The 12,368-nt window shown below is 62.0% G+C and overlaps 2 protein-coding genes across 5 annotated transcripts in view; one reads left to right on the top strand and one right to left on the bottom strand.

Annotated features, from left to right (window-relative positions):
- STX1A (syntaxin 1A) overlaps positions 1-3,126 on the top strand; it is a 96,183-nt gene extending 93,057 nt beyond the window's left edge. The window contains exons 8-10 of one of the 2 annotated variants that reach the window (XM_087752307.1): positions 217-354; positions 2,136-2,246; positions 2,914-3,126. In XM_087752307.1, coding sequence (XP_087608433.1) covers positions 217-354; positions 2,136-2,246; positions 2,914-2,991 — 327 coding nt within the window. In that variant the 3' untranslated portion in view covers positions 2,992-3,126. Of the gene's footprint in view, positions 1-216; positions 355-2,029; positions 2,247-2,913 lie in introns of those variants that run through there. The other variant, XM_087752308.1, reaches the window with a different exon arrangement.
- A 144-nt stretch (positions 3,127-3,270) lies between these two features.
- Positions 3,271-12,362, bottom strand: BUD23 (BUD23 rRNA methyltransferase and ribosome maturation factor). Of its 3 annotated transcripts, none has more exons than XR_015703575.1 (13): positions 12,247-12,361; positions 12,075-12,112; positions 11,647-11,742; positions 11,357-11,439; positions 11,163-11,259; positions 10,233-10,329; positions 9,813-9,863; positions 9,125-9,210; positions 8,865-8,910; positions 8,481-8,542; positions 7,265-7,354; positions 3,693-7,116; positions 3,271-3,614 (listed from the first exon to the last, which is right to left on the bottom strand). XR_015703575.1 is itself a non-coding variant. In XM_087752313.1 (12 exons), the coding sequence occupies exons 1-12, from the start codon at positions 12,292-12,294 to the stop codon at positions 7,062-7,064; spliced, it is 849 nt and encodes a 282-aa protein (XP_087608439.1). In that variant the 5' UTR covers positions 12,295-12,336; the 3' UTR covers positions 3,271-7,061. The 3 variants fall into 3 exon arrangements, 1 of the variants encoding a protein (XP_087608439.1); XR_015703576.1 differs by lacking the exon at positions 3,271-3,614 and adding an exon at positions 7,594-7,806 and having other exon boundaries at positions 7,077-7,116; positions 12,247-12,362; XM_087752313.1 differs by having other exon boundaries at positions 3,271-7,116; positions 12,247-12,336.
- Positions 12,363-12,368: the final 6 nt, after the last annotated feature.

The raw sequence follows: 12,368 nt of genomic DNA, 5'->3' as shown, positions 1-12,368 counted from the left end.
ACGGCCCACACAGGAGGTGGGATCTGGGTGCTCAGGTCTGGCCTGAGGATGCTCCTGAGCAGGGGCTGCATCCTGGCCGGAGGGTGGGGAGGGGGTTTGCTGCAAACTGCCTGGCTGGGGCAGCTGGAGGGGCTCCTGCTCTTCCCTCTCTTGGTGCCCCTAATCCTGGCATCCGAGGAGCTGAGCACGGTGCTCAGTGGCCCTGTCTTCTTGCAGATCATTATGGATTCAAACATCACCAAGCAGGCACTGAATGAGATTGAGACACGGCACAGCGAGATCATCAAACTGGAGAACAGCATCCGAGAGCTGCACGACATGTTCATGGACATGGCTATGCTGGTGGAGAGCCAGGTAGGGAGATGCCGCGGCCCCGGTGGCCAGCTCACCTGGGGAGGTGGGAGAGGGATGGGGCTGCCGGCGGTCCCCTGCCTGGCTGGGTGCCAAGGGGAAAAACTGCATCTGGGGCTGACACGGCTCCCACTGGGGCTGAGCTGGGTTCCCCGGGGCTGGAGCCACCCTCCCTGCGCCCCAGAGCCGGGGGCTGCTGCATGCCCGGGGTGGGAGGTGCAGTGATGGGCTCTGGAAGAAGGCAGTGGGTGGCTGCCATGCGGGTGCTCCATCTCGCCCTGCCGGGTGAGCTCAGGGTGCCGCCAGCCTTAGTGGTCCTGCCAGGCTGCCCCGGCTGTGCCGCCAGCCTGCGGCGCCTGGCCCTTCAGCCAGGCATGTGCTCCGGTGTCTCTGCTCAACCCCCTTTTTGCCCGCCATGCTGCCATGGCCCGAGGAGACATCAGTGGCAGGTAAAGCCCCGCTGAGCCCTCACCGGTGCTGCATGCTCCGCTCTGCATGGCTGCGCCCTGCATGTCTGTGGCTCTCACGCGGTGCCAGGGCCTGCCCGTGGCAGGCAGGCGAGGGTCGCCGTGGCACGGCGGCATTGGTGCCCCGTCCTGTCTGCCTTGGGGGACAGACGGGGGGGATTCACAGAGCCCTGCCCCACTCTAAGGGCCAGACCGTCCCAGCACCCTGCGTTGCCCTGCGGGGTGGGAGGCTCCGAGCTGCCCGCACCAGGAGCAGAGGTGTGCCGGGCTGGCAGCAGTGCTGGCAGCTGCCGGCTCTGCCCCAGGCATGGCACAGGTGGGGAGGAGAAGCAGCAGCTTTAGGCAATGCATCCAGGCTGGCGTGTCACGGGCGTGGGACAGGAGCAGCAGGGAGCCTGGTGGGGTCAGCGCTTGGGGGGTAACACCAGGGCACCTCTGGGCTTGCAAGGCTCGTCCTCCCCGTGCTCTCCAGCATTAGGCTGAGAAATGAGCATTGCAGAGCTGCTGGCCATGACCCCCCAGCTCTGCAGCCCCGATTCCCTGATTCCCTCTGTGCCATCCAGGAGGGCACTGGGCTTTGAGCCCCCCCGACCCCTGCCAGCCCTGTCGGTCACATCTCAGACTCCATCTGCAGCTGCTGCAGGACCTGCCTGCTTCCCTGTGCAGTCAGGAGGGGGCCAAAGGAGGTGGGCAGCCTGTGGGAGGAGCTCGCCCCAGTCTGTGTCCCCATGTCTGCAGGAGTCCATGTCCCCAGCCCACCCCTGCAGCCCCGGGGCAGAGCAGGGCAGGAGTCCCCGCAGGGCCTGGTGGTCCGGCCTCGCTCTGGGGCCCTCCGCTCTTGGCAGGGCGCTTGTGCGGATCAGAGTGGTCGTCCCTGCATGTGCGTGGCTTCGCGAGCATCCCACGTGGTGCTGCTGGTGCTGTCCTTGCTCCCCCGTTTGCCTCCCATTTCAGCTGCGCGGTGTCAGTGTAGCTCCTGTTGTGACTTTGATGTCACCTGAGACATCAGACAGGGCGGCCACCAGGCCAGGACCGGGCTGGGGAACCCCTTGACCCTCATCCTTGCTTGCCTCCCTGCTGGGATGTGCACAGAGGTCCCAGCCCTCTGGGACAGAGCCTGTGGTCCGGAGCCCCCACCCCAGGGCACCCCTGGGCACCCCGGGGCCCCCACTGCCTGCAGGGAACTGACGGTCCCTCTCTCTCCCGTGCAGGGCTGCTGGGCAGGGTGACGTCCGCATGGCGCTGGGGAGCCGCAGAGCAGGAAGGAGCTGACGTCTGCGCGCGTGGGGGCGCGCGGGCTCTGTCCCCGCTCTGCAGGGCGAGATGATCGACCGCATTGAGTACAACGTGGAGCACTCGGTTGACTATGTGGAGCGGGCCGTGTCTGACACCAAAAAAGCGGTCAAGTACCAGAGCAAAGCCAGACGGGTGAGTCATGGCACTGGCTGGGGCCCATCTTCCCCTGCCTACACTGTTGACGCCTCCGTCCTGGGGGCAGGCCCCTGCCTGGCACTCCTGCCTGCCCCACTGCCTGCACAGAGGAGCAGGCAGCATGGCGCAGCTGCAGGGGTGCCTGGGCACTGCTTTACCCCCACGCCACTGGGTGCAGCGCGGGCCCCGCTGGTGGCACCAGCTGAGGCAGAGCTCCCCGGCGCAGGCCGCATGAGTGCTGACGACAAGCCGTGAGGCAGGGGTGCTGCTTGGGGGGAGAAGGGACAGGGCGGACCCTGTGGGCCAGGCCTGCTGCGAGAGCCACGTCCCTTGCCAAAAAAGAATAGAGAAAAGGCATGGTCCAGCTCTGACGCCGAGCGCAGTGCCCGCTGTCCCAGTCCCCACACCCGGTCCTGTAGCAGCTCGGGGACCGGTGGGCCACCAGATCAGCTCTGCCAGCACAGGGCTGAAGGGGGAGCTGGGGTGCCCACCCCTGCCCCAGCGCTGCTGGAGCCCCCCTGGCTCCCACGGTGCTGCTCGGAGCCCGCCACGGGCAAGCAGGAACAGGGCAGATCGCAGCCCCCAGCGCTCGGGGCCAGCCTGCTCCCAACACTCACGGTCCCCTCTCCCCTCTCTCCCTGCCGGTGCTGGGACACCTGAGCAGAAGAAGATCATGATCATAATCTGCTGCGTGATCCTGGGTATCGTCATCGCCTCCACCTTCGGCGGCATTTTCGGCTAGACTCACCCCACGGGACTCTTTGTGTGCGATGGACGGAGCCGCGCGTGCCATGGGGCTGCAGCCGCGCCGGAGCGAACCACGCAGCCCCGGAGCCTCCCAGCAGCATTTCAGTTTCTAATGCATGGTTGTTTGTGACGCTGTGTGTGCGGTGCGGTGCGTCTGTGTGGAGGGAGCGCCGGCCCCGGGGCGCAGGCAGGGTGCAGGGGATGGTGATGGGCGCAGGGGATGGTGATGGGCGCGAGGGGGACCCTGGGGGGCAACCTGAGCTCTCATCACTGCTCCAGCCTGGGTGGCTGGCTGGGACCCGGTGGGGACAGAGGTGCCCTTGGGCGCTGCTGCTCCTCCCGTGCTGGGCACTCTGTGTTAGGGACAGCTGAGGATGAGGAGGGACCGACGAAGGGTGTTAGGGGTTCTCAGGAGCACAGTGCCCAGTCAACCTCCCCCAGCTTCCCCATCACCTCCAGCCAGAGCTCTCATGTCTGTCAGCCGCGTCTGTGCTTGCAAACACCTTTCCTTGGGCTGCTTCTCTCACGGGGCCCTTCCCCAGGGGCGCGCTCTGCCAGGCCCTGCCTCCCCGGCCCTGCCTCTCCTGCGCCCGTGGCGGTGCCCAGCTGCGGCCCTGCCTGTCCTGCGCCCGTGGCTGTGCCCGGCTGCGGCCCTGCCTGTCCTGCGCCCACGGCCGTGCCCGGCTGCGGCCCTGCCTGTCCTGTGCCCGTGGCCGTGCCCGGCTGTAGGGCTCCATCCCTGCTGCTCTGCTGATGGCAGGGCTGCCCCCTCCCTCGGCAAGCCCTCGCCCTGGTATGGGTGCCAGGGCCTAGACGTGCCGGTGCTGGCGGTGGGTGCCTGCTGGAGCAGTGCGGGATGAGGAGCTGCTGCGTGGGGCCATCGCAGTTGCCTGGGGATGGGGAGAGGCCACGTGAGGACCTGTGCTGCACTCTGGTGCTGGCCTGGCAGGGCAGGAGGGCACAGGTACTTTAAGGCCAGCATGTTTCACTGGCTGCTCGCCCTGCACCAAAGCCACATCATTCTGTTCTCAGCCCCAGCACACGGTGGCCCTGGCTCCCGCTGCCCCCAGGCCTGGGCTCTGGCCGTCGGGGTTTGGGGCTGGCTCTGATGCCCGCAGCCCCCAGCAGCGCTTGCCTGGAAGCAGGGCGGCTTCCAGCCTCCCTTCTCCCCACAGGCACCCATGGCTGGGGGTTGGAGGCGGTTGGGCTTTCTCCTGCCGTGGTCCCAGGAGTGGCCCTTGTTGCATCCACCCCCTTGCAAGCCAGGAGCAGCAGCCTTCCTCCTCTGTCCTACCAGCTCCTGAGCAGGGCAGTGCCCGACTGCCCCTTTCCATCTCTTTGCCGCCTCTTGGCATCCGCCTGTCCCTGCCACCTCCTCCTGGCACAGTGCCCTTCTGCCTGCTCAGCCCCTGGGCCATCCAGTGAGGCACCGGCACTCGGCGGGGTGCTGTGGGAGCACCTGGGTGCCCCCTGCCCTCCGCCGCACCCACTCCGTGGATGCAGCCACTGTGGGGTGGCCTGGGCCCGCTGGCAGCTCGGAGGGGCCCTGCGTTGCTACTGTCCGTTTTCCTTGGGCTGGGGCAGCGCTCTGCCCTCATTCCTTGGGAGACTCCAGGGCTCCAGCTGGCCCGTGCCCATGCCAAAGCGCTACGGAGGAGCCCAGAGCAGGGTAGGCACCTGGGGCCAAGCTGACAGCCACTCACTGGGAGAGGGGCTGGACGTGAGCCCAGATGCTGGGAGCAGAAAAAGGGCACTCGATGGCAGTGAGTACTCCAGCTGCAGGTCGTGTGTCACCTCCCTGCTCCGACCGGGGTGAGGGCAGGGCTGCTCCGACCCTGCGCTCCTCCACCCTGGCTGGGCGCCGGAGCGCAGGCGCTGGCCCCGCGTGTGGTGCCCGTGGGTGCCCGGTGGAAGACAGCGGGCTGTAGCCAAGTGACAGCGCTGCCTTCCCCAGGTGCAGCCCTGCCCAGCAGCAACCCAGACACGGCTCTTTCCCTGCCGCTGTTAGGCAAGGTCCCACAACACAGCCCCGGTCCCGTTCAGCCACCCTTGGGAAGCACGTTCAGCCCGCGTCCCCTGCCCTGCCCAGCCCCAGCCCCCAGCGCGCGTGGCCGTGGGAACATCCCAGACCGGAGCCCCCTTCTTTCACAGTCCCGCAACAACCGATGTGAGCTACAGCACTGCAGCCTGTGTGCGCCAAAGGGCTTGGGGCACCGGGGCCCCCGCAAGCAGGGGCAGGCCGCCTCTGGAGCCCCCCTCCAGGGCAGGAGGCAGGCACGGGCAGGGTCCCGGCTCTGCGGGGACATGTCTGGCTACAGGAAAGGGAGCTGGAGGTGACGCACGAGTGCCAGCTGCTCCTGCCCCTGTGCGGCTCCCTGCCACCAGTCTGCACTCTGCTCTGCTGAGCCAGCAAGAGCGCTGGGCCCCCTCCTCCGGGAAGCAATAACGCTGCTGGCAGGGCTGCTCCTGGGCAGGCAGGCAAAAAAGCTCCTCTCAGGCTCTCACCCTGCAGCAATGCCCACTGCTAGCACAAGGTGACTTTTTTTTTTACTCCAAGCAGCGGCTTTTGTGGCACAAGCTCACATGTCATCAGGGCTGTGGCCCAGCCCCGTCAAGGCACGAGGCCAAGAACAGCACTGGGGGATTCTGGCACTTGCTCCTTCCTTGCTGGTACCACCAGCGCCAGCAGCCCCCCAGCAGCAGGAGCTGGACGGGGCCCCAGTCGGCGATTCTGCCACTGGCACCTTGCTGGGATCCTGCAGGCGGCGGTGGCCCCAGGCTCCGACGCGAGGGAGGCAGAGGAGCAGGCTGCCATCGCCGCCCCACAGGCAGGCTCGCACTGTCCTCGCTGTGAGGGGAGGGTGTTTTGGTGCAATAATTACCCCTGCACTACGGGAAGCCCCGTTCAGTTCCTTTTTACCTACCCGTCGTTGCATGTACAGACCAAATCACCAACAGTGTGGTTGTGCTTCGGGGAGACATTTCACTTTTTCTTTCCAGCCCCCAACCTCAGACCGCTTGTCCTTTGGGTTACACCACCTCTGTTCCAAGTGCCACCTGCCCTCCCAGCACCGGGAGCGTGTCGATGCAGTATTCCACGAGCAGTGTGGGGCACGCACAGCTTGCACTCGAACTGGGGATTGTTTTTTTTTGTAATTCATGTACTTGAAGGCTTTCCGAGCCCCCCGTGGAGTTGTACTGTTGCTGTACTGTGAGCTAAGTGTCCTTGTTTTCTATGTGGATCTTGACCCTGGCTTGCTCTGTCTCACTGGGCTGGATGACACTGTATGTTGCCTCTTTTCTCCTTCACCCTTTCCCTTCCTGCTAGCCTCCCTTTCTTCTCCCAAAGCTTTGGGTGCAAAACAGCTTCCCATTTTGTGGAATTTTTATGTAGAATAAACATTTGTAACTGTAAAACTCTGGCTGGCACCTCTCTGTTTCCGGGGAAGGGAGGAGGTGATGGGGAGGAAGGGCTGGGGTACGGAGAAGCCCAGCACCCTGGGAGCAGCACAGCATACAGGGTAGGCCTGATGCCAAGCGCCCACAGGAGCAATCGCCGCAGGAATAACACTTCTGCCAGGAGGAAGATTGGCCCTCGTGGGACACACACCTGTACGCTGCCTGGCTCCCTGCCTGTGGGCAGAGGGGACGCTGGCAGGGAACAAGGTGCTGTATTCCCACCTCAGTACTCCCCTGCACTGAGGGCAGGACACAGGAGACCAGCAACATTTCTGACTCGTTGACTGTTTAGTGAGGAGGCTGGATATAACGTTCTGGCTCACCTGGAGCTCCAGATGGTGCGCTGCACTCTCAGGAAGATAAGCAATGGCACTGCAGACACCTAGTGGCCAGAGCACTGTCTGCCACTCTACCTTCACCAGAAAAACAGGGCTGGAAGCTTTGCAGTTGGCTGCTGGGCAGCACCTGAGCCAGTTTACACCTGTGAGAGCCACAATGACCTGTCCCAGCAAGTCCCGTGCCTGGGGTGCCCATCTGTGCCATCCACGGGAGGCTCACTGGAGGGACCAACACACCATCTTCCACGCCAGCAGTGTCCAGAGCAATTCAGAAGCGAGGGCGGCGCTTTCGACCCGTGTATTTCGTGTCTGCTCTCACTTCCCTGTGGAGAAAAGAGAGCAGCTAAGCACAATCCACAGGTCATTCTGGGAGGGGAAGGGCAGCGGGTTCATGGCAGGAGTTTGAACGGGTGACAGCAGGCCAGACCAGCACAGTCAGCCTCAGCTGAGGCAGGACCTGGCTGAACTTACTTGCCCTGTCGTCGTCTCCGCTCCTTCTTCTCAAGGATCCAGTCCCGGCTTTTCTTCACAGACTTGCCTTTGGCATTTCTGAACCGTGTCCTACAGAGAAAGCAGACAGCAGCTGGAGAGGAACTGAGGTGGGCGGCAGAGTTTTCTGCCCTGGAGGATTGCCACCCAGAACTGCGCATGCCATCTGCCTCAGAAAACCAGTGAGTACTCCTCCCACCACCCCTGGGATGAAAGAGGCACAGCCAGCGCTGGGGCCAAACAGTCCAACTCCAGACTCACTGGGGGAGGAGGTTGCTTCCAGCGCTGGCTCTGAGCCGTGGGATACCTACCTTCCACAGGCTGCAGCAGGCCAGCACTCCCCTGTGCCGTGTCTGACACAGCAGCAGCACGCTGGGCTCAGGGATCTCGGAGGAATACGTGCTCAAGCACAACCAACCACCTTCCCCTTGTCTGCTCTACTCTGAACAAAGCAGACAAAGCCGCTGGCTTCCCAACAAGTGGCCAGTTCTGCTGTTGCCCTCCAAGACCAGGTGCCCCCTGGACTAAGTGAGCAAAGAACAGCAGTGTAAGAGGCAGGAAAACATGGCAGCCACAAGCTCCTGGCAGCCATGACGACTTTCCTCTTTTTTTTTGTTTTGTTCTCTGTCTCTCCCACTGGCTGCAAGAGGGGCTCCTCCCTGCACCACTACTGTGGGAGGAGACCTGGCCAGCAGGAGAAACCCCCAGGCCACAGGTAAGCAGAGCTAAGCAAGGAATTTGACAGCAGAAGAAAGGGAACACCAGGCTTCAGGCACAGCAGCCTGCCTCCCCAACAAAAAAAGCCATGCTTGGCATCCCCAGCACTGTAAACATTCCGCCTCCCATCACCACTGGCCTACGCCACAGCGCTGAGCTGGAGAGCCGAGTGCTGGACAGAAAGTGCACCTCAGACTGAATGCTCAGCTGCAGCTCTTGGGTAAGCATCAACAACAGCCCCACGACGCCACAGCAAAGCCCTCCAAACTAACCCATTCCGTTCCTTGTGTCTGGGGCCTTTCAATAAGATAAAACAGTGCCCAGCTGGGCTGCCCAGGGTCCCCTCAGTGCCCCCAGTCCCTTCCCTTCGGTCACGTCTCACAAGGCAGCGCTGTGGCCCTCAGTCAGCAAAACCCAGCCCTTACACCCCCCCCCACTCCTTGCCTGGGGAGGACTTGCAGCTTCACCCCCCCCACGGTACCTCTCATTGGTGAACTTTGCCTGGTGTATCTCTTCTCCATCAGCACACTCAGTACCAAGGCCCTGAAAAGCAAAACGGGGAAGTTTCACTCTCCTCTGGAGCAGACAGAGCTAACAGTTGTGCCATCTAAATGAAGGGGAACCCAGGGCTCTGCTAGGGGAAGGACTGGAGCAGGAACAAACTGGTCTTCCAGAAATTGTGGCAAAGAAACCAGATCTCAGGGACAGCAGGGGTTGGCGAGACTGACAGCAAATGTATAAATGAAGTCACATCTGCACGTGCAGAGCTGCCTGGCTCCCACTCAGTGACTTTCCCTCACCCACAGCTCTTCCACATCACCCAGCAGCCAGGAAGGCAACTCTGCTGCCTGGCGGAGCTCCTCACCTTCGGTAACGTGCCAGATGTCCCAACGAAGAGACAAAGGAAGAACCTGAAAGAACAAGAATAAGGAGCATGAAGCTGGGATTCAGCCTGCGATTCCCAGTCCCCAAGCAAGACTGAGATTGTTTATAACAGAGTCAGATCTAAGCTGTAACCTCTGTCCAGGACTGTATCATGGGAGAAAGAACAGCTTGGATAAAACAATCGCTGCTAAATCCAGGCCTCACCCCAAACACACACATACACAGAGACACAGGACTCACTTCTTGGCTTTGGCACTGTTGGGGTAATCTACCACCATTCCTCCGGTAAAGCCAGCTCTCATGGCTTGGGCCGTGATGAGCTCCAGCTGGGAACAGAAGCACGGGCAAAAGTTATTTAGCAGTCATTCACCAGCAATGCCCAAGAGACCTCTGGGCTCGACCACAGCTAACTGCGCATGCCAAAGTCGGGTTGCTCCTGCTCCTGTTAAACTCTGCACCAAGCTCCCAGTTCTGCAGTACCACCTGGACACCAGTCCACTGCCTTTATTTGGTTCTCCCTGCTCCTCAGTCTAGCCTGGGTAAATTGGTGCAGCGGACTCTCTAGGAGAGGGATACTGGGCTGGATTTTCCAGCCCTGGGGAGTTACAGTACAGTGCTGATGACTCCAGGCCAGTCTTCAAACCCAGTCACGCAGGGGAAAATCCAGGACAGCAGATTCAGATCGTGTCCTGCCAATTTCTTTGATTTTAAGGCTCAGCCCAAGCCAAGCTGTGAAGCAACAGAAATTGCATAGGGCATTCTCCTTATAGGTTTTTTTGGGGGCTCTTGAAGAGCTTTACAGATGGCAGGAAGGACAGAGACACAGACGCGATGTGGAGAAACACGATGCATTCAGAGCCCCAGAGAGCACACGACTTCTCAGCCTGGCTTTGCCTGTACCTCTTCCCCACTGACTGATGTCCTGTACCTGTTCTGAGTTCTCGGGGTACAGCTGCAGGACGGCTCGGGATCCTCGGGCCTACAGGAAATAAAGTCAGTCACAAACCTGTCTCAGTGCAGGCAACCCCTCCAGTCACCCAATTCCTAGCCCAGACACGAGCGCCCACCTCCCCAGAGCCTCCTGGAGAACTCTCCCAGGAGCGCTGCTCAGACTGCAGAGCCAGCTCCTCCACAGCACAGCACAGCACGGCACGGGGGTAACAGCAGGGATCAGAGAAGCACGAGACACCAGGCAGGCAGGCAAGGAGGTCGGAAATGGGTGCTCCTGCTGGTCCTCCATTTCAGAGCAGCATTTATTTAAAATACCTGACTTAAAATATCCTGCTAAAATGCACCAGCGAGGATGTAATAGTAGGCAGAGGCCTGACTGGGAGAGCATGACACTTACCAAGGCAGTATAAAGAGTTGAGAAGAATCGATAAAGGCGTTTTGGAGGGCTGTGTGATTTCTTATCTGCATTACAAAGCCACTGCACTGCGGAAATACTGAGAAAGAAAACAAGACCCTCCAGGACACTGAGCCATCGATTCTTTCGCAGAGCTTGTCACCTCCCTTTGACCTTCCAGCACTAAGCATGTGCTAGGCTTCAGTGAAACAATTTAATTTTCTCCATGTGGCTTTGCCTTCTGTTCTGCAGTTACATGAACCCCTCTGGAGACTCACTATGCCAAAACCCAACAAGGCGCAGTAGTTATTCAAGCACAAAAGAATCACCAAGCATCCCCTTTAGGCCAGGTGCTCAAATAACTCAAGTGCTTAGCTGTGTGTGGCCCTTGCATGGCCATGCAGGTTTTGCCAACGAGCAATCCCAAACAGGGTGTTCGGATCAGCAATGGACAGTCCCTGCTCCGTCCCAGCACCTTTCTGAGGTATTCTCTAAGCAGAAAAGTGTTTCTGTCCCCTTCACCTAGCCCTTCATCCCAAAACCAACCATCAGACCTTTGATCCAGGGACTGACCTTGCAGCTGAGCAATGGTACAGACATACTTTCTGTTTTCCTCCTCAGAGCAGGTCTCAACCCTCCTGACAATATCACCAGTTTTATTTTATTTACTTCAATAAACTCCCTAGCTCACCAGCACAAAAAAAGACAAGCATCACTTGGGAAACAGCTGTTGGAAGCTGCTTCTACCATCCAGAATCTCAGCCGCTTGTCCCAGAGAGGTGGGAGTCCCAGTCAAGTTGCGTGGAGCAAAGAGAGCGACTGATAAGGACAGTCACGCTCATCTGTTATGCACCACATGCGGACCACGTGTACTGTACAAACGATGCAGTTATGTGGAGTATCAAGAGAGCTTGCTTATGCACACAAACTCACCTGATACAGCCATCAAACATGCCAGGCCTGAAGGGAATGCCGTGACCCACATCTGCAAGGAGAAGGTCTCCTTCCACCTCCCTCTCCACGGCCACATCTGCACAGAACAGCGCACGGCTCAGGCAACCAGCTCACACCTTTGGGGACCACCTCTGAGGCGAGGCGAGGGTGGCAGGGGAGGAGGGCCTGCTCACCCAGCATGGCAGGGCTGATGTCCATGCCAATCCAGTAGTGACCCTCCTCGGAGATGTAATCCCCGCTCAGCCCAGAGCCACAGCTGAAGGGAGGAAGGGGGGAAAGCACAGGGATCACGGGCCGGGTCTGAGGGTGCCCGTCCCTTTTCTTCAGCGCGCAACAGAGAGATGCCGGTGCCGGGGGGCCTGGATGCCCCTCGCCCCCCAGCACCTGGCCGACCCCAGCGCCGCGGCCGGCCGAAGCCCCTGATGCCGGGCGTGCTGCGGCACAGGGCAGGGCCCCCGCTCACCCCACGTCCAGGAGGAGGCACGGCCGGTCCTCAGGCAGCCCCAGCAGCTCCACAGCCCGCTCCGACATCTGCGACTGGATCTCCACCACCCGGGAGCTGTAAGGCACGGCCAGAGCATGGGCAGCAGGCGGCAACCCCGCGGCTCGGCGCCCCCTGCACCGCCTCACGGTCGGATTTCACCCATTTCACCCACTTCACCGCCGCCACATGGCGGGGTTACCCCCCCCCCCCTCAGGATGGGGCCCCTCCGTCGCTGCCACACGGCGGGGGTCGTCCCCCCCCAGGCCTCAGGGCAGGACCCCCGAACACCCCCGGCGGGTTCCCCCCGCTGTCCGCCCCATGCCGAGACACCCCGCCGCCGCCGCCTCACGACAGCCCCCTGCCCACCCGCACGGCCCGGCAGCCCCGCGGCCATCGCCCCGCCGTACTTCTGCGTGTACTTCCGCGCCTCGGCCTCATCGTAGAACTGCAACGAGAGAGGGAGGCGGGGGCGGTGAGGCCCGGGACCCCCGGAGCGGAGCGGAGCGGCGCGGCGCGGCGCGGCCCGGCCCGGCCCGGCCCGGCCCGGCCCGGCTCCCTCCCGCCCGCCCCGCCGCTCACCAGCTCGGGCGGCCCGCGGTGCTCGGGCCGCCGCCCGCTGCCCGCCATGCCGCCGCCTGACGTCACTGCCCTGCGCCGTCGCGCCCAAGATGGCGGCGGGCGGTCGCTGAGGCGGCGCGGTC

Source organism: Nipponia nippon, unplaced genomic scaffold, assembly GCF_047370975.1.
Source record: "Nipponia nippon isolate SJK-2023a ecotype South Korea unplaced genomic scaffold, ASM4737097v1 scaffold_15, whole genome shotgun sequence".
NCBI classification, from domain to species: Eukaryota; Metazoa; Chordata; class Aves; order Pelecaniformes; family Threskiornithidae; genus Nipponia; species Nipponia nippon.
Note: the sequence above shows the minus strand (reverse complement) of the source record. Positions and strands in the feature narration are given on the sequence as shown.